At 37.3% G+C, this 21,274-nt stretch overlaps 1 protein-coding gene and 1 long non-coding RNA gene across 2 annotated transcripts in view; one reads left to right on the top strand and one right to left on the bottom strand.

The window, feature by feature from the left end:
- The window catches only part of LOC121389391, a 27,972-nt gene extending 27,591 nt beyond the window's left edge, over window positions 1–381 (top strand). The window contains exon 3 of the long non-coding RNA XR_005960057.1: window positions 152–381. This is a non-coding gene — a long non-coding RNA (uncharacterized LOC121389391). The remainder of the gene's footprint in view (window positions 1–151) is intronic.
- A 1,971-nt stretch (window positions 382–2,352) lies between these two features.
- The window catches only part of LOC121388093 (short transient receptor potential channel 3-like), a 251,271-nt gene continuing 232,349 nt past the window's right edge, over window positions 2,353–21,274 (bottom strand). The window contains exons 10-16 of the mRNA XM_041519309.1: window positions 20,669–20,820; window positions 18,514–18,668; window positions 13,739–13,937; window positions 9,203–9,430; window positions 7,847–7,996; window positions 5,408–5,474; window positions 2,353–4,277 (exon numbers count right to left, since the gene is read on the bottom strand). Of these exons, the coding sequence (XP_041375243.1) occupies window positions 3,730–4,277; window positions 5,408–5,474; window positions 7,847–7,996; window positions 9,203–9,430; window positions 13,739–13,937; window positions 18,514–18,668; window positions 20,669–20,820 (1,499 nt within the window). The 3' untranslated portion in view covers window positions 2,353–3,729. The remainder of the gene's footprint in view (window positions 4,278–5,407; window positions 5,475–7,846; window positions 7,997–9,202; window positions 9,431–13,738; window positions 13,938–18,513; window positions 18,669–20,668; window positions 20,821–21,274) is intronic.

Below are 21,274 nucleotides of genomic sequence, written 5' to 3'. Positions count from 1 at the left end.
GGTTAGTGAGAGAGAAGTCGGTGTAGTTGTCTTACACCTACCCACTGAGTCGTTAAACTCGCTCTGGTTGGGAGCTGGTACCGAGAGGCGAACCCAGTACCTACCAGCCTTAGGTGACATATATGATATAATTAATCCTTTATTCTTTCAGACACAGATGACCTAGACACAGACTGCTGTGAAGACTATTCCCAGCTACATGTATCGACCAATTTAATGTGTTATTCTCTTGTACAATCACTAAAACTGTAGTGTCCACGCTTTCCCTGTGTAAACCCCGTCGGTGGCCCTATTGCGCTATTTCTCGTTCCAGCCAGTGCACCACGACTGGTATATCAACAGCCGTGGTAGGTGATACCCTGTCTATGGGATTGGTGCACATAAAAGATCCCTTGTTCCTAATCGAAAAGAGTAGCCCATGGAGTGGTGACAGCGGGTTTCCTCTCTCAATATCTGTATGGTCCTTAACCATATGTCTGACGCCATATAACCGTAAATAAAATGTGTTGAGTGCGTCGTTAAATAAAGCATTTCTTTCTTTGTTTCTCTGTGTAAAAGTAGTTGTCATGTAAGTAGTTGTTACACACTTTCTACAGTTAAAGGTATCAGTCAATGAAAGAAACGTATTTGTGTTGTTTCTGTCTTCTATGCAAAACTCTTGAAAACTATACATCCTTTTAGTTCTGACTGGGGCTTCGGGCGGAACGTAGCCCAGTGGTAAAGCGCTTGTTTGATGCGCGGTCGGTCTAGAATTGATCCCCGTCGGTTGACCCATTGGGTTATTTCTCGTTCCAGCCAATGCACCACGATTGCTATATAAAATACCGTGGTATGTGCTATCCTGTCTGTGGGATGGTGCATAAAAAGATTCCTTGCTACTAATGAAAAAATATATCGGGTTTCCTCTCTAAGACTATGTTAAAATTGCCAAATGTTTGATATACAATAAATCAATGTGCTATAGTGGTGTCGTTAAACAAACAAACAAACTGACTGGGGTTCCAACATCAAAGAGACATTGCTGACATGAAATTGGAAACTGTTTTACAGATAAAGTGACCTACCCTAGTTTTTAAACACTACGACGTATTTTTCACTATTAAAGCCATTTTGGTAACTTAAATTAGAAGTAGTTACATTTTATTATTCAGAATATTAATTTTTCACACCCTAAAGTGTTTCTGGTCACCCTGCTTTTTGTAATATTAAAAAATGAATTTTTAATAATTTCTAAAAACGGTTAAAGTAATGGTTACTGAGACAAGCTCTGGTTAGTTTTAGATGGTACTTCCCTGGTTAAACATCACAGACTTTAGTTTCTCTCTGTTATAACTTTATCCAAATGTGTTACAGGTTTGTAGATTAACTAAACTTAGTGTCCATGTTCACGGGCTGAAACTAGTGTCTGTCCCTTTAACCTAAATTGAGGATGTCTTGTTATACTTTCACTGGTGTTTGTTTTGTTTATTTATTTTATTTTTATTTTTTATTTTTTTTGTGGAGGGTGGGGGGGGGGGGGGGAGGGATATGTTACTACTTTTGTATTCAATTGTATATTACTGTGTTTTTATAAGTGAAGATTTGACCTTATTGGAGTGTTCTTTCTTTTCTTTTCTTTCTTTTTTTTGTTTTGCTGTTGTCGTTAGGAAACTTGGAAGTGGTGGTGAGGGTAGGGGGTGTTTACGAATCTGGGTCTAATTTCTTAAACGCACTGAAAATGAAGAGTAAGTGGGGTGGGGGGGGGGAGAGGGTGGGGGGGGGGGGGGGGGGGGTCTTATTCAATAACATGTGCCCAAGAGAATGATAACATAATATATAAAAACATAATAATAATTATTATTATTATAAAATAAAATAATAATGTAAAGTTTAAAAAATATAAATTAAAGAAATATAAAATAAAGAATAAAATAAAATAATAAATAAATAAATAAAATAAAAACAAGATTTGCTGGTTTAAAGGTGAACACATTTTATTTACGGTTATATGGCGTCGGGCATATGATTAAGGACACAGATATTGAGAGAGGAAACCCGCTGTCGAAGGCCAACCACTTTAAGTGACTTAATGATATTAGTTCTTGCACTTTGTAAAGACACTGTAAATTGGGGTACTTTTTTCGATTAGCACCAAGGGATCTTTTATATGTACCAAACCACAGACAGGATAACACATACCGCAGCCTTTGATATACCAGTCGTGTGCACTGGCTGGAGCGAGAAATAGCCCAGTGGTCCCACCGACAGGGATCGACCCCAGACCGACAGCTTGCCAGTTAGCAGTATAAGACTCACTATTAAACTCTGGTGTCAGAATAAGATTAATCAGATACAAAAACGCAAAACCAGGCCGTCTTTTTAAATAATATTTCATTGTCCTTTCAGACCTTTTCGGAGTCAACATGATCTCAAAAGGGAGCAAGTTATCATAATGTTTCCTTTATAAATCTGCAACATAAACTCTCGTTTTTGGTGTTATAAACATAGATTAAATAACACATTCCTATATGCTCTGATTTACATCTGTTAAAAGATTCAATAAGTGTACTTTTTAGAAGATTTGGGATTCCAAAGATGTTACTTATACAAGATTCATGTCATTCCCTAGAGTACATCATTTTCATAAGATTCATTTCATTTCCTAGAATACATCATTTTTATGATTCATTTCATTCCCTAGGATATGTCACTTTTTGAAGAATCAAGAAATTCTGTAAAATGTATCACTTTCAGAATTATCATAAAATTCCTCAGAATGCATTACTTTCAGAATAACCATGTCATTCGATAGTACACACTATTTCTGAAGTTATGAAACTTCTCACAATGCATTCCTTTTATTAGAGTAATCACAATTCCTTAGTCGTCATAAAAACTTTCAGAAGAATCGTTAAACTCCTTATGAGACACTGCTTTGAGAACGTCAGGAAACCGTGGGAGACATTGCTCTGTTTAATCGCATCACAACTTCATATCTATATACACATGACATTGTCTTGCATAACAAGCTTTACGTTTTCATAAATGCAGGCACTTTTTTTATAACAAGTGATACAAGCATGTCATCAGAGACGTTTGTCCGCATCACAGATGTTCATTTTTGTCATCACAGATGTTCACTCTTGTCAACATAGACGTCCATTCTTGTCAACATAGACGTTCATTCTTATCAACATAGATGTTTATTCTTGACAACAGATGTTCATTCTTGTCAATGCACATACTCATTCTTGTCAGTCCAGATGTTCATTCTTGTCAACACAGACGATTATCCTTGTCAATACAGATGTTTATCCTTGTCTTGTCAACACTGATTTCATTCTTGTGAACATAGATGTTCATTCTTGTCAAATTAGATGTTCATTGTTGTCAACATAGATGTTTATTCTTGTCAACATATATATGTTCATTGTTGTCAACATAGATGTTTACTCTTGTCAACATATATATATATATATATATATATATATATATATATATGTTCCTTCTTCTCAAAATAGATGTTCATCTGTATTAACGTAACTGATCATCCTTGTCACAGATTTTCATTTTTTTTTTAAATATATGTTCATTCTTGTCAAGACAGATACTTATTCTTCTCAACACATCCACGTCATCATAGATGTTTATTCTCGTCACATATTTTAATCCTTGTTATCACAGGTGTTCATACTGTCATCACAGATGTTCATCCTTGTCACAAAAGCTTATTCCTTTTTTTTCACCCCATCAAAGATGTTCATCCTCATCACCACATGCCAGAGGTGCAGGAGACACGTTAACTTCAACCTCCACCTCCAGTGCATCTACAAATAGTAGCGACTCCGATTCATCAGTCTTTGGAGCGGCGTCGATTGAGGAACTACCCACGTAAGAACCGGACACTTTCCCCCCACTGTCTCTGACCGCCACGTCTCGACCGTCTTTTGTCTCTTCTGGAATAATTCTAAGGTTTCCAACGGTCGGTCTATTCCGTGAGGAATTTGTCACCAACTCTTCCACAAGTTGAGACATAGAGACTGGCGACACGTCTGAAGCCTCGTTAGTGACGGTGTCGTCTTTCGAATCGTCTGTAACAGCAAGCTGAGAATCTACTGATCTGGGTCCGAGTAAGTGTTTGGCTATGAGTTCTTGCTGGGTGGACAAACTGTCTAATCTTTGGTTTATTTTTTCTAACATCTGACTATTGAAGTCCGACTGTCTCTGTCGCTGACCAAGATGATTCAGCATCTCGTAGCGAAAACTAGATATGTCCTGTTTCAACTCGTCAAAGTCACCTGAAATAATAAATTAGCTTTGAGAAGATATGTGGATCTGTGTGGCATAAATGTATGTAAACGTTTAATTGGTCTATTCTCTCTCTCATTCTCTCTCTCTCTCTCTCTCTCTCTCTCTCTCTCTCTCTCTCTCTCTCTCTCTCTCTCTCTCCCCCCCCCCCGTCTGTCTCTGTCTCTCTAGCTCTCTCTTCCCTGCCTCTCTCTGTCTGTCTGTCTGTCTGTCTGTCTGTCTCTCTCTCTCTCTCTCTCTCTCTCTCTCTCTCTCTCTCTCTCTCTCTCTCTCTCTCTCTCTCTCTCTCTATGTCTATCTCTCTCTCACTCACACTCTCTCGCTTGTTTTTTCTATGTCTTCCTCGCTCTTCCATATCTCTCTCACTCTCTCTCACTCGCTCTCGCTAAAGCGCTACGTCATTCATACTGTGTGTAAAATGGTTTTGGTGTTATCAATGCTTTTGAACATATATATCGCCCATACAATTAACTGAAGAGTGTTATATAATTCCTCAAATTTAATACAATTATGTACATATGCATTTCGGGGGGGGTGACAGACCCTAGAAGTCGATACTTCATCATATCCATTAATTCTTTGTTTGGTGATTTAAAATTGATTGAACGTCGTAGTTTTGTGGGGAGTGTTGTTTGGTTGGTTGCATATTTTGCTTTATTGTTTTTTGTTCTTTTGTTTGTTTTGGTTCTCTCTCTCTCTCTCTCTCTCCTCTCTCTCTCTCTCTCTCTCTCTCTCTCTCGTTTTCTTCTGTCTTCCTCGCTCTCCTATATCTCTCTCACTCGCTATGTTGAGAGAGAGAGAGAGAGAGAGAGAGAGAGAGAGAGAGAGAGAGAGAGAGAGAGAGAGAGAGAGACAGACAGACAGACAGACAGAGATAGACAGACAGAGACAGACAAAGAGAGGTTCCGAAACTATTGGCAGAAAATAATGATCGCGAATCATCTCCTTTGTTATGAAGCATCTCACGTCACGTTTTCTGTTGTATATATAGGATATATAAATATATTCATCTAATTGCATGCTAGATGTGTTGCTTATAGAGTTATTGTAACACAGGACATATTACTGTATGGAAATAGCACAACATATTATGTATTAAACAATTGTAAATGTCAAATACCTTCAGTACTATCTACTTCACGCTGCGTGTCAAAAATATACCTTTTCACTATTCTCTTCATCACACGCTGAAAAGGAAAAAATGGAATGATTACCTGACATATGGAAATAATGATAATAATGTGTTTTATTTTCAAACATTGCGTACCCTGAATAAAAAGAGATCGTGTTGCTGGTTTCTAAATATAGCACTGGACATATTTGAGGTAAATACCAAAGAGGTCATTGCGTAACGAACAAAATGGTTTCCCAGTGCAATGTGTTTTTCAAAAATGTTTTCTGACATTATAGTCTGTTATGTGGTTAGGCCATTGGTCTACAGGCTGGTAGGTACTGGGTTCGGATCCCAGTCGAGGATGGGATTTTTAATCCAGATACCGACTCCAAACCCTGAGTGAGTGCTCCGCAAGGCTCAATGGGTAGGTGTAAACCACTTGCACCGACCAGTGATCCATAACTGGTTCAACAAAGGCAATGGTTTGTGCTATCCTGCCTGTGGGAAGCGCAAATAAAAGATCCCTTGCTGCTAATCGGAAAGAGTAGCCATGTAGTGGCGACAGCGGGTTCCCTCTCAAAATCTGTGTGGTCCTTAACCATATGTCTGACGCCATATAACTGTAAATAAAATGTGTTGAGTGCATCGTTAAATAAAACATTTCTTTCTTTCTTTCTTTATAGTCTGTTATATGCACGATCCCACAGACAGGATAGAACATACTTTTCATGTATCTGTCTTTGTTCACTGGCTTGAACGACAAATAGGCCACAAATTATTATTCACAAGTTAGAGTTAAAAGTTTGTTTTGTTTAACGACAACACTAGAGCACATTTATTTATTAATCATCTGCTATTGGATGTCAAACATTTGGTAATTTTGACATATATTTTCCCAAAATAGTGGCAAGATATCTTTTATATGCACTATCGCAGACATGACAGCACATACCACAGCCTTTGATGTACCAATCATGGTGCACTGGCTGGAACAAGAAATATTCCAATGCACCCACCGACGGGGATTGATCCTTTACCGACCTCTCATCTAGTGAGCGCTTCAATCTAACATGTGCATCGACTACCCATGGTATTTTCAAAATGATACGATATCAACTGGGGTTTTAGACATATATATATATATATATATATATATATATATATATATATATATATATATATATATATATATATATTAATATATATGTTTAACAATGTTAAAAGAAAACAAAGAAAAGGTTTAGCGCGAAAAACGATTGAAGAAAGAAAGGAAGCAAAGAAAGAATGAAAGAAAGAATGAGTGCTGTAATAAATAAAATAAAAAAATAGAAAGTATTAAATTTTGTCTCGTGACAAAATTCCTCTAGAAAAATATATTGCTATGCCTTGTTTCCGGGAATATTAACCAAGGTGCCCAGTATTCTTCATATTCTTTAAACAGATAATTTTTGTAAAGTATATATTTTTTCAAATTGTATTCTATCTTTTATAATGTTTAAAAGAACATATAGGTTTCTTTTTCTGCATTTTACTTTTGTATATATAATATTTAACATTAATAATGAGCCAATTAGCTTATACCATTATACTTTTGTTGTTGTTTAATATTCCATATATATTTTCACTAGGTCCTGATACCGCTGTTGAATTTGTTTTATATACCTAAGACTTTCGAATAGTCATAGAACACGTTCCAAGGCAAAACTCACAGATATTTGATTCTGTATATTTTATTTCATAATATGACTTAATATTGGTTTTGGTAGTAGCACTTGTATATCTGGAAGAAATATTTAATGCATACAAAAACAAGAGACAACGTCCACTCTCTGTCCAAAATGAGTATCATTGATTACTGTACCACCCCAAACAGTTCTAAAGATAATGCTTTGCCCCCACCCTCATCATCATTTGCAGGACGAATTAATATTATAAATGGCCCCTCAAATTTTTGTTATTTTAAGACGCCTAAAATATATATTTAAATACACAGAAATGCGCTATATTTAAACGTATGTACCACATATATACAATCAGTTTTAAAAAGTCAAAGTTTGCTTTTGCGACACAACTAGAGTATCATTGATTAATTGGTGATCGGCCATCTTCACAGGAAACCCGCTATATGCTTCAATCAGCCACAAAAGGATCTTTCACGTGCTCTTTTCCAGATAGGACAACATATCTAACAAAAGTTGGGCATTGGTTGGGACACGGAAAAGAAATATATTCTAGAGCATCCCAACGACTGAACAGAAACAAATACAATAGCGTGTTAATGAGTAAGAGCGCTCGCGGACAAACCCCATTGAATTCATGTTCTATTATATTCAGGTTAGGCATTAAAACCGATCTAGCCAGCGACCGCAAGCACTCGGCCTCCTGTTCATGAGATAAACAAGATGTATCATATATACGCTTAACAAAATAAATAAAGCGGTATACCTTGTATGTAAGTTTATCATTGAATAATGTGGGGTCAGAATCATTGCGCACGAATCCATTGGTGGTTGCCATTCTCTCCCGGAAGTGCTGAATGCCCGGACTATTGACGTCACGTCTTTCGCCGTTCCGAAGGTCAACTGGCGTCACTTCCTGAAAAACGAATACCACATCAGCCTGCCATTCTATGAATATTTGATTTCGTAAACGTCGTACAAATATTTGTAACTTTTATTTCAAAACAAAAACAAAAAGCAATTATATATGTATGTATGTATGTATGTATGTATAGATTATGTATGTATTGATGTATGAATATCTATATATTGCATGTATGTCGAGGTTGTCTGTTACATACATAGATTAACGCACTGGCACAGGGAATAATGAAATCCTTTCTGGCCTCACAAATTGTCCCATGCCGTTGCTGGGACTCGAACCTGTGGCACCGAATCGCCCGCAAATTGCGAGACTAACCACGATGCGCTCTGAGCTATCGAGGCATCCATAAAAAGGACGCTCTTTAGCTCAACCACATGCATGGGGCCTACAATCTACGCGGTCGATCCCGCTTACGTGCACGAAACAGTGGGCAGACCTGGCACTGGCTAGTATGTATTGATGTATGAATATCTATATATTGTATGTATGTCGAGGTTGAATGTTACATACATATATATTAACGCACTGGCACAGGGGATAAGTAAATCCTTTCTGGCCTCACAAATTGCCCCATGCCGTTGCTGGGACTCGAACCTGTGGCACCGATTCGCCCGTAAATTGCGAGACTAACCACGATGCGCTCTGAGCTATCGAGGCATCCATAAAAAGGACGCTCTTTAGCTCAACCACATGCATGGGGCCTACAATCTACGCGGTCGATCCCGCTTACGTGCACGAAACAGTGGGCAGACCTGGCACTGGCTAGTATGTATTGATGTATGAATATCTATATATTGTATGTATGTCGAGGTTGAATGTTACATACATATATATTAACGCACTGGCACAGGGGATAAGTAAATCCTTTCTGGCCTCACAAATTGCCCCATGCCGTTGCTGGGACTCGAACCTGTGGCACCGATTCGCCCGTAAATTGCGAGACTAACCACGATGCGCTCTGAGCTATCGAGGCATCCATAAAAAGGATGCTCTTTAATTCAACCACATGTATGTATGTATGTATGTATGTGTGTATGTGTGCATGTGTGTATGTGTATGTATGTATGTATGTATGTATATAGATAGAGGTTATTACCAGAGTGTGTTTCGACATCGTCATTATTCTATATCAGGAATAAAAAGTGTATTATACGAGCCTCTGAGGGTAGAAATAAGAATTGTTCTTAAATCACTCACAAAAGCATTCCCTTGAGAAAACATCTCAATATCTTTGATTCTCCCTGGATGGTGGACTGGAGGTAATTCGTCTGTTTTATGAAACTTTGATATAATACTTTTAGTACAGTTAACGAAGAACTTAGGTGTAGGCACAATGTTGAACGGGACAGGAAGCGTGCATTCTGGGTTGATGTACTCCATGTAGAGCTTGCTTCGTGAAAACTTCCACTCCGTGTCTGCTTCCGCCTAAGAAAATAGTGCATATTAATATCATTAATAAATTTTTTTGCAGTAAAGACGTGGCCGTACGATAATCGATCTATTAAAAGTAATCGATATACCAAAGGTAATCAATCAACAAAAGTTATACGATATACTAAATGTTATCGGATCTATTAAAAATAACAGAGATTTGTTGAAGACTTGAAATATACACTGCCTGTTCGGTACGTTTTTAGCTAGCACTTGCTATTGTTAGCTACAACTGAACGCAGTTATGTTTTTAATATATATATATAGCTATAATTTAATTATATATATATAATTATATATATATATATATATATATATATATATATATATATATATATATATATATATATATATATATTATCGATAGGGCCATAATGAAATAAATTCTACATATTCATCCCCGCCCGCCCCAAGGATAAAAGAAAGGGCTAAAACCAAATGATGGTGTTCTTTAAACTTATAATATTATGATTCTCAGTGTTATATCCAATATTCTGAAAATATAAAATATAAATAACATTTCAACTCCCACCCTAACACCCATTTGGACTTTAATAATTGTTTTAATCTGATATTCTGGTAGAACTACGACAGAGATCGTCGCATAAAGGGAGACAATCCAATCTTCGCCGATAATCAATTAAAACCAGATTCACCAGAGGGAACAATCAGGGTTCGTTCCAGAATGTGATATTGTCTTGCAATGTCCTTAACAAAAATTAAAATAGGTGTATGAAATAACACCTTCCTGTGGAGTCGGGCGAAATTTGCTCTGAAATGTATTAACCTATCCTGAATTCCACAAAAAACTCTATATCTAAGATCAGGGCCGAAACCACCGGGGAAGGGGGGGGGGGGGCGGGCAGTTGCCTCCCTGAGAATCTCACTTTTTTTCTTTCTTTTTTTTTGGGGGGGGGGGGGGGGGGGGGGGGGGGGGGGGGGGGGGTTGTGGGTTTTTTTTTTACTCCAGACAATAGCATACATATTTAAGGGTTTAATTTATATAGTATTTCGTCTGTTTATACAAAGTAGTGTCCCCTCCCCCTAGGATTTTGATCAGGGTACTGCCCTGAACATAAAATTAAAAAATAGCACAGACGAAAAACACACCAAGCATATAGTATACAGTTGCAAATACTTAATTCATCCCAAGTCAAAGAATACAATGTATCGGAAGGATCATCCAGCTGTTATGATAATTAATGTTAACCTTTGGCGTAACCACAGTGAACATTTTAAACTTTATCTTGGCGATTTGTGCCAGCTAGTTAACATCTTTTATTTTTACCAGCTGGTTTCTTTAGCAAGTTTTCATCCCAGGTCTCTGAATATTCGACTAGCATTTGTGCACATTTACAGGCCTCGGTGGCGTAGTGGTTAGGCCATCGGTCTACAGGCTGGTAGGTACTGGGTTCGTATCCCAGTCGAGGCATGGGATTTTTAATTCAGATACCGACTCCAAACCCTGAGTGAGTGCTCCGCAAGGCTCAATGGGTAGGTGTAAACCACTTGCACCGACCAGTGATCCATAACTGGTTCAACAAAGGCCATGGTTTGTGCTATCATGCCTGTGGAAAGCGCAAATAAAAGATCCCTTGCTGTTAATCGGAAAGAGTAGCCCATGTAGTGGCGACAGCGGGTTTCCTCTCAAAATCTGTGTGGTCCTTAACCATATGTTTGACGCCATATAACCGTAAATAAAATGTGTTGAGTGCGTCGTTAAATAAAACATTTCTTTCTTTCGTTAAAGGGACAGTCCTGACTCTTTTGTTTAACCACTGTTAAGATGGCTGAAACTCCATTTCGTTTCCCAGTTTGGGCTACATACAGATAATAGGACGACAAGAAACACTGAATATACAGACCAATATATTCTAAAGAAGAAACAATATTTAGTATGTAATTTTAGTCGTTAAAGTATTTTATTAGTCGGAACATCTTACAATGGCAACAAACTCAGGACTGTCCCTTTAACATATCTGTAACCACGGGCATTCGGGTACTGGTTGGAGGTCAGGTCAGGCCAGGTCAGAGTGTTTAACGTGCACATTCAGAACAATCTGTTGTTGCGCACGCCTATCCTGGGCACGACAGAAAAGGGGTGGGTTCGGTTGGATGGGGGGGGGGGGTAGGGGGCGCCTGGCAAGAGAGCACCAGCAGTTCGACCGGGGCCGGTAACAGGCGGAGGGTGGTATGGTGCTATGGAATTTGTAAGTCCCGTAAGATTAAGCCACACAGAACGGGTGCGCAATTTTTTTGTGAAGGAAATTAGGCGCAATTTTGAACGGTCCGCCAAAATGTAAAATAAGGAGCTACATATAGTTTTGGAAGACTAGTATTCCGAGAGTAGCGCCTTAAGTGGACCCAGTCTAGTTGGAGTTTTTGGGTGTTTAATGATATATAGTATATCTAGGGCTTCTAGAATTTTTTTATAAAATCCACTAGCCATGGGATCAGGGATTAAATTTTTTTATTAGCCACGATTAAAAATTTACTAGCCCTACTTTACTTTAATATAAGTTACTACAGTTTTACTAATTAATATTAATAATCAGATAATATGTAACCTAAAGAGGGAGATAGAGCTTAAAAATACTAACATGGAGGGGGGGGGGGGGGGGGGGGTATGATATTCATATTTACAAAATAAACCTCTTTATTTCCACTAGCGATCGGGCATGGCAATAGTAGTTATTTACTAGCCCAACACTGAAATTCACTAGCCATGGGAGCGGAGCTACCATAATCTAGAAGCCATGTTATTGTATATTAGTACCAGTCGATGGAACACTCATGCGAACTACGCCGTATTGTTTATGATCTTTAGACAGTGACCCGAGACAATGCAGCGTACTAATTGACTGACGCTAACTAAACACCCAAAAACTCCAACCAGGACCTGAAAATCCGTGGTTGTAACGGGTTACACAAAAGGACATCAGTTACCTGTAATATGTATTCGAATTAACTCATAAAATAACTCACGCAAACATCCATTTCCAAGAAGTCTGCATCTGGCATAAGTTCTCTCAACCGCTTATCGCTAATGTTCGCTTGACTGGTTTGTTTTCTTTCTACGCTACACATTAAACCTAATTACCACTTCGGGAACCAGTCAAATAGGCGAACTTTAGCGAGACTTTTCCTGGCTGAACTTGGGGCTGGTTTACCTGGATGATGTCAAACGACCTTGACATCATGGCAATGAGCATGTTGAGCAGTACGATCACGACGGCGACGTTGTAGACGCCAAATATCCAATAGCCGACGTTCTGCGTGAAGTAGTTGTCGTAGTCGCCAAGCTCCACCATGTTGGGCTCGCCTCTGCCCAGCACGGCCCAAAACGACGTCCGAAATGTTTGATCAATGCTGAAGAAAAGACAACACCGATCCACAGGCGTCCGAAATCGCACCAGTATTAACTGATACTTGTGTAAGAGAAAGGTTCTCTTCCTTCCTAGCTCCAACTTTACTATCCTCCATAATTTGACATCATAGCTTGACTAGCGGCGTGGCGAGGTAAACGTTTGTTTTGTTTAACGACACCACTAGAGCATATTGATTTATTAATCATTGGCTATTGGATGTCACACATTTGGTAATTCTGACACATTGTCTTGAGAGAGAAACCCCGCTACTTTTTTCCATTGGTAGCAAGGGATATTTTATATGCATCGTCCCACAGACAGGATAGCACATACCACGGCCTTTGGTATTATCGTAGTGCACTGGCAGGAGAGAGAAATACCTATATGTGTCCACCGATGGGGATCGATCCCACTGGGCCACATCCCGCTCCCACATGGCGAGGTACCATGGAGGCCACAGCTTCCCCCAATAGCATTTCTTTCTCCCAAAACCGTTTACATATTATATTTGTCTGTTGTCACAAAACATTAGGGATACTTGTCAAGACTCATATAGACTGATGATGATGTCAATGGCTTCACGTTTACTTAAGTCGTTTAAAGGAAACGAAAACCTTCTTGAGTACAAGTATCTCAAAAGCCTGGTTCCCACAAGCTCTGTATCACGCTGCAGATCGCCGTAGATTTTCTACATCTGGCTACAGATTTATTTTCAAAGTTTTCGTAGCGCTACAATATAGCCTCGAAAATACGGGCCTTGGAAAGCTGACGTCTATGAAATCATGATGTCCGTGTCTTATCTGTAACAGTCTGCAGCATGTTCCAAATTTTCTGGGAACCAGGCTTTAAAACTGAATGTAGTTTTTTTCCACGCCTGTATATCGGTGACATTTGATACAAATATAAAGCACGTGCAACTCATGATCTTAAGTACCTGAATAATCTCAAATGACCTTGACATCATAGCGATCAACATGTTCAATAAGACAATGACAACGGCCACATTGTAGACGCCGAATATCCAGTAACCAACGTTCTGTGTGAACATGTTGTTGTACCCGTCCAGCTCGACCGCCTGGGGCTCACCCCTACCAAGCATCGACCAAAAGACGGTCCGAAACGTAATATCAGGGCTAGAAGAAAAGCAGAAAGACGGAGTAAGCATGAAGTTAAACAAAAGAAAAACAAATTGCAAACATGGAAAGTTAAAAAGGAAATTGAAACCTGAATGAATTGTTAATCACCTGCGAATCTAATTTTTTTTCCTTTTTTTTTCTTTGGGGGGGGGGGGGGGGGGGGGGGGGGGTGGGTGTGCGTAGGGGCTAACATTATATAGTGCAGTTTGATGACGTTAATAAAAAAGACATCACCTTATGTAAACGCAAAATTAATTAGTTAATCAACAAAGAGTTTGTGTCCCTTGTTTTATGCCTAAATTCGTAGCTGTTGACAAGTGTTCGACCGGCCTCGGTGGTGTGGTGGTTAAGCATCGGACATAAGGCTGGTAGGTACAGGGTTCGCAGCCCGATACTGGCTCCCACCCAGAGCGAGTTTTAACGACTCAGTGGGTAGGTGTAAGACCACTACACCCTCTTCTTTCTCACTAACCACTAACAACTAACTCACTGTCCTGAACAGACAGCCCAGATAGCTGAAGTGTGTGCCCAGAACAGCGTGCTTGAACCTTAACTGGATATAAGCAAAAAACTAAGTTGAAACGAAATGATAGTGCTCAATCCCCACCTCTGAATTTGAGTTAGTAAGAATAAAAGCAGACCACCGTGGTTGATAGATTAATTCATAACTGCCGCCAAACCATATTCAAACATCTTCCGACGCCTGTAGGGTGTATATTACCAAATCAAATCCCATAGACGACAATAGTAACATATGTAGCTAAAACTCCTGCAGCGTATCAATCGACATAAACGCCACGGATATAAATACTACTACCCCTCACACTTAAAGTGAATCAGAAAAAATTGGGGTCAAGCTGCTTGTTTCTGAGATAACGGGTAGCGTCTATGACTACCCTAGTTCCGCACAAAATTTGAGTACTTTTTTTTTACAGGTACCCCATACATGTTCCAAACACAAGGCTACTTGACACATTGGTACTAGATGAAATAAAATTGCATATTTGTTTTACCCAGATGAAAGTATTAATTTTTATAACCAACACACTCACATTTATAACCAATCACAGGACTTGTGGTGTTCACTTCTCTATCAAAAGTTCGGTGCACCTCCAACTTTGACCCAGCCGGAAGTTATTTGGTTTAGTACTACTTGTATAGCGTTTAATCTACGATTGTGAGAAGGGTCTCCACGAGTACTCGAGTACATGGGTACAGACCGAGTCTAGCAAGTTGAGTCCTTTCCATCACTCTAGTTCCCGTGCAAGGTAGTGAATCCTAATCCTAATAAGATGCATAATGTTATTTTATTTTATTTCTTAGTCTCATTATCATCTAGTAAATGTCAGATACTCGGGTCCGGGTCGAGTTAGACCCTCGAGTATTCGAGTCCAATTTTCAGGCATGTTAACTATCTCGTTTACCTCATCCAGGGTACACCGGCCTCGGTGGCGTCGTGGTTAGGCCATCGGTCAACAGGCTGGTAGGTACTGGATTCGGATCCCAGTCGAGGCATGGGATTTTTAATCCAGATACCGACTCCAAACCCTATGTGAGTGCTCCGCAAGGTTCTATGGGTAGGCGTAAACCACTTGCACCGACCAGTGATCCATAACTGCTTCAACAAAGGCCATGGTTTGTGCAATCCTGCCTGTGGGAAGCGCAAATAAAAGATCCCTTGCTGCTAATCGGAAAGAATAGCCCATGAAGTGGCAACAGCGGGTTTCCTCTCAAAATCTGTGTGGACCGTAACCATATATCTGACGCCATATAACCGTAAATAAAATGTGCTGAGTGCGTCGTTAAATAAAACATTTCTTTCTTTCATCCAGGGTACAGTATACCCCTACTTTAAATATACTTGCCATGGAGAAATAGAAAGACCAGATGGAATGTAATAGCATTAGTTATCGAACACTTCATATGCGTAAACGTTTGACCACAATTGGTTTATATTGAGAATTATTAATGAAGCAGGACAATCACTGAAATGAGCCTGCCCTGTCTATCAACATGGGAATTGAATGACATTACAGAAATCGCCCAAGCTACACGATGAATCAACAAATATATGTGTCGAAATATTTTTCTAAAATATATATATTTTTTTAATAAATATCTGTTTATTCTTTGGCCTAATTCACTAAACTCTCGCAACTTTGTGATCTCGCAGTGCAATGCTAAAAGACTCGCAAAGAGGATGCTTTGTTGTCTAACAGAGCATAAGAGAGCTTTGTGAATTCGGCCCCTGCCCATCTTGTGATATTGTGTGGTCGACAACATGGATACGGATCAGTTTTAATTCTGTCCCGGGACAAGCCCCTGGCTATCCAGAGACAGGCTCCGGGACGGACACGCTCGAAACTCTAGTGGTATATGAGCATGTAAAAATTATTCGCACTCGCACTCACTTTTAATTATCTGGGTGGCAAGTAGTTATGTGGTGATCGACTAATATTATAACTGTTTCATATGTAGTCGCTTTGTCTCAGTATTTTATTGCATGACATACTTTCCTCTACACTGCATAATATACTCTGTGCAGTATATATTGCATGGTTGAAAAAAACCCTACTTATATAAACTTTAGCTAAATTATATTAAGTAGTCAGAAAACATGCTAGGCAAACATGCAGAAGTAACATGCAAACGATACATGCGAACTGCAAAACAAAAAAGAGACTGCAAGACAGTTAAAGCAGCATAAACAAGAAAGGAAACAAAGGTTTGAACTTTGGGTTGTATTTGTTTTGTTTTTGTTTTGGGTTTTTTGGTGGGGGTTTTGTATTTGCTTTTGTATTAACATATTATGTGCATCAACAATTCACAGTATCTTTACAAAGTGCAAGTATTTTGCAATTATGCTAACTATTATCATTAAGTCACTTAAAGGCATACTGTCACAGATTTAAGGGCCTTATTTCTCAAAAAATGGATAATAAATAAACATTACATCAATTGTTGGAAACCAAATCTAACTATCGCATCACCGTAACTGAACCACGATGGAGTGAAATCTATGTCATCCCTCTCGGCAATTGCCATAATTCAATTATTTTTACAAAATGTCATTAATAAATGAAGTATGGTGGTTATGAAGATGGCCGAATAAAGTACATTTAGGGACAAATCAAATTATATTTGTTCAGGTAATACTTTGTTAGTCCATGAAATATGTCAGTGGCCTGTGACAATATGCCTTTAAAGTGAGTGTGCTTTAAACTATGTTTATGTGTAGCTGATGCATTGATTGGACATGCTTAAACCAATATGCACCCAATATCATTGTTTTACCGCTGTCACATACACGACTTTGTTTACATATACAGTCGAACTTGGTCTAACGTGCACCTCTATATAATGATCACATGCCCATAACGGCCACCCTAAAATGGTGGACTATTTTGCGACCTCTATATAAAGGTCATCTGTCCATAACGGGACACTTTTTGTTGGTCCCTTCAGTGGTTGTTATATACAAGTTCGACTGTATATTCTTATCTATTCTATATACCCATAGCTAATTCATGCATTAAAATAACCATCCATCCATCACTATATCTGTACGTTCACGCATTTCTTTATATATCTATAGTCTGCATGCAACATGCATTCGGGGTAAGGACCATATCCAACCGTATCCAACGGAAAAAGGGGTCTGACATTCGAAATTATGCCATTTTGGGTTTAAAGCACCACTGTTTAAGCAGACCAGATATAGGTAAGGCCTTGATAAATTATCTACATTAAAAGATAAATGAATACTAGTATTGGTCTTCATTAGTATATAAATTACGATTCAAGGGACCTAGACAAATTAGCCTTGATAAGCATACGTCTTGATAAATACCCAATATGGAGATATTAAATTGCACGAAGGTGTGGATGATATACAAGCCGCCCTTAATATATAGGTAAATAGTTTTGAAGGACGTGGGGTATACACAAAACAATGATTTTTATTTCTTGCTCTCCTGGTAGGGAAAAGAATTTTCGTTCAGAGTTTCTACCATTTTAAAAGTAGAGTAAATATAAATATTATTATAGATCTACAATTAAAGCTGGACGTAATCAGGCGAATTGAGCCAGAAATAAATATATTTTATAATAAATATATATATATATATATATATATATATATATATATATATATATATATATATATATATATATATATATATCCTGTTTATGTTTCAATGATCGAAACAGCGAACATGGTGATGGATCTGCAAAGGACAAGCACTTTTTATTATCGAGAAGGCCTAGTAAGTTGGAAAATCTGTGCCTACTCCATTTGTTTTTCAAAAGTAATAAAAATTTGTCGAATTAACTATAAAATACATTCACCAAATTCCATTTTAATTCCCATTAATTTTATCGACTTGGTGAACGACAACAAAAATCTTAGATCCATCCATTGACCCTCTGTTCTTCTGAACACCAACAATCATGCACTATCGTCGACATCTACCGTTCAGTCCAACCACTTTTCATCTGAGATAATTCCACGATGCTACCATGCACATCTTTAAATATGTTTTTTTTTTGTATTGACGTAGATCACACAACTCACATGCCAAAGTGTTTCTCTGCCTCCGTGGTGATGTTGTGGTCAAAGAGTTCCACTTCACCCCGGACCTGCTTGGGGTAATACCAGTACAGATTGTGAAGACCAACCATGAACGCTATGAACAGCACGACGAAGATGACGGCGAACTTCAGAATATCCTGTAAGAATATCAAACAAGAAAAATCAGTATACCCTAAGAGTTCAGCTGTACACACGGTCATAGTACATGGAAAGAAAAGTGTCACCGTCATAATAAAAAAGTGGCTTGCAAATTCTTATAAATAAATAAATATATAAATATCTAAATAAATAAATACATAAATCAATATAAATTAATAAATAAATAACAAAATAACATAACATAACAATACATACCATAAAATAAAACAAAATAGCAACATATAACAAAATAGCAAATAACAACATAATATATAACATAACATAACATATAACATAACATAACATAACAACAAATAAGAAAGCATAACATTACAATATATAACATAACGTAACCAAATAGAAAATGCAATAACATATAATATAAAATAGCATATGACATAGTACAACGTAACAACATATATCATAACACAGCATAATCATAATATAACATATCAAAACAACACAACATAACATAAAACATAACACGAACTACATATAACAAAATAAAATACAATGCAAAAACATAACATGACTGAAAATAACATATAACATATTAAAATATAACACAACATAGCATATAACACAACATATAACACAAAAAGATAAAAAATAACATAAAGCAGCATAACATGTAACATAACATAACCATATATATTGTACAACATGGCATAACAAATAATATAACAACTTAACATATAACACAAAACAACGAATAAAGCAATGTAATATACTATAACGTTCCAGAACATAACAGAACAGAACAGAACAGAACATAACCACAGATAACATAACAGAACAGAACATAACATAACATAACATAACATAACATAACATAACATAACATAACATAACATAACATAACATAACATAACATAACATAACAGAACAGAACAGAACAGAACAGAACAGAACCACAGATAACATAACATAACATAACCACAGATAACATAAATCAACCATGTACCATAACATATAACAGTATATAACATAACATAGCAACATATGATATAACATAACAGATAACACAACAGGATATACAAAAAGTTACATAATAGAACAAGACATGAACAAATATAACATCAAATAACAACATATAACATAGCACGTGACATAACATAGCATGTGACATAACAGAACAACATATAAATGACATATAACATAACCTATAATATATAACATGTCATAATATAATAGCATATAACATAACATAACAAATCATATAAAATAATACATAATAACATAACAACATAAAACAAAAACATATAATGTAATATATAAAAAGACATAACATAACCATATAGTATAACACAGCATGACACCATAATTGCATATAACATAACATCATTTACTATAGGAACGTATAACATAACACCAAACATAATATAACATAACAAATATAACATTATTTAGCATAACACAACATAGCATAGCATAGCATTGCATGACATCACACAACACAACATAACACAACACAACATAACATACATATAGCAAACAATAATATAATAAAACAACATATAACATAACAATTAGCATAACAAAAAACACAAAAATAATGTATTATAACATAATTACATAACAAACATAAAACATATCATATAAGATAACATATAACATAAACATGTATGATGTAACATCAGATAACGTAACATAACGTGGCTTAACATAACATAACAACAGCATTTATAAAACGTATAACATAACACGATATTTGATAACAAGGTATGACAACGTACATAACATAACAAAGATATGACAGATATAACTTGATTACATTTATAACATGTAACATAATATACATAAGATACAAAACATGACATTACATAACATATAACCTAAAATAACAATAAAACATAACCTAACAAAAATATAACATCAAATAACATAACATATAACCTAACAACATATAACCTAATATCGTATAGCATAGCATAGCATAGCATAGCATAGCATAGCATAGCATAGCATATAACACAAGAAACCCTCTAGGTGGGCGTACCGTGATCATCCTGGCCAGTGAGATTTGCATAGGTCCGAACAGCTCGTTGGTGGGCAGGACGGCTGACACGCGGGAGAAGCTGATCACGTTGGCCAGAGCGAACGTCGCCTCCGCCATGTTGTACGGGTCCCAGCTGTCCCAGTAGAAGCGATCTGGGGGGAACAAGTAGGTGTCTCAGTTTCATATGATGTCACACAAACATTAACGGTCAAATGTGACGTCACTCCTTAGTTGTTTTGTTCAGTAGTACAGATGCTAATGGGTCAGATTTATAAGAAACGTTCAAATTATGGCTGAAGCTTGAGATTTAGTGTACATGTACTTTGTCTTATATTCCAAGATGGCCACCAATTGCATATGTAAATAGATGGGGTTTTTTTTTATAGACCTTTTCCAGTGGAGTGCCAGCTCGTCATTACATAACGCTATGAGCGCCAAGAAATTAAACCATGCTACATATTTTTAAAATGATATTAATATTATCACCCTTGTATCTTGGTATAAATATATATTTTATAACTGAGGATACTAATTAAAAGGTTTAGTCGAGGGGGGGGGGGGGAATTGTGTCATTGGACATAATAAGTACAGTTGAATTCGGTACAT

The sequence above is a fragment of the Gigantopelta aegis genome, chromosome 14, assembly GCF_016097555.1.
Source record: "Gigantopelta aegis isolate Gae_Host chromosome 14, Gae_host_genome, whole genome shotgun sequence".
Lineage (NCBI taxonomy): Eukaryota > Metazoa > Mollusca > Gastropoda > Neomphalida > Peltospiridae > Gigantopelta > Gigantopelta aegis.
Note: the sequence above shows the minus strand (reverse complement) of the source record. Positions and strands in the feature narration are given on the sequence as shown.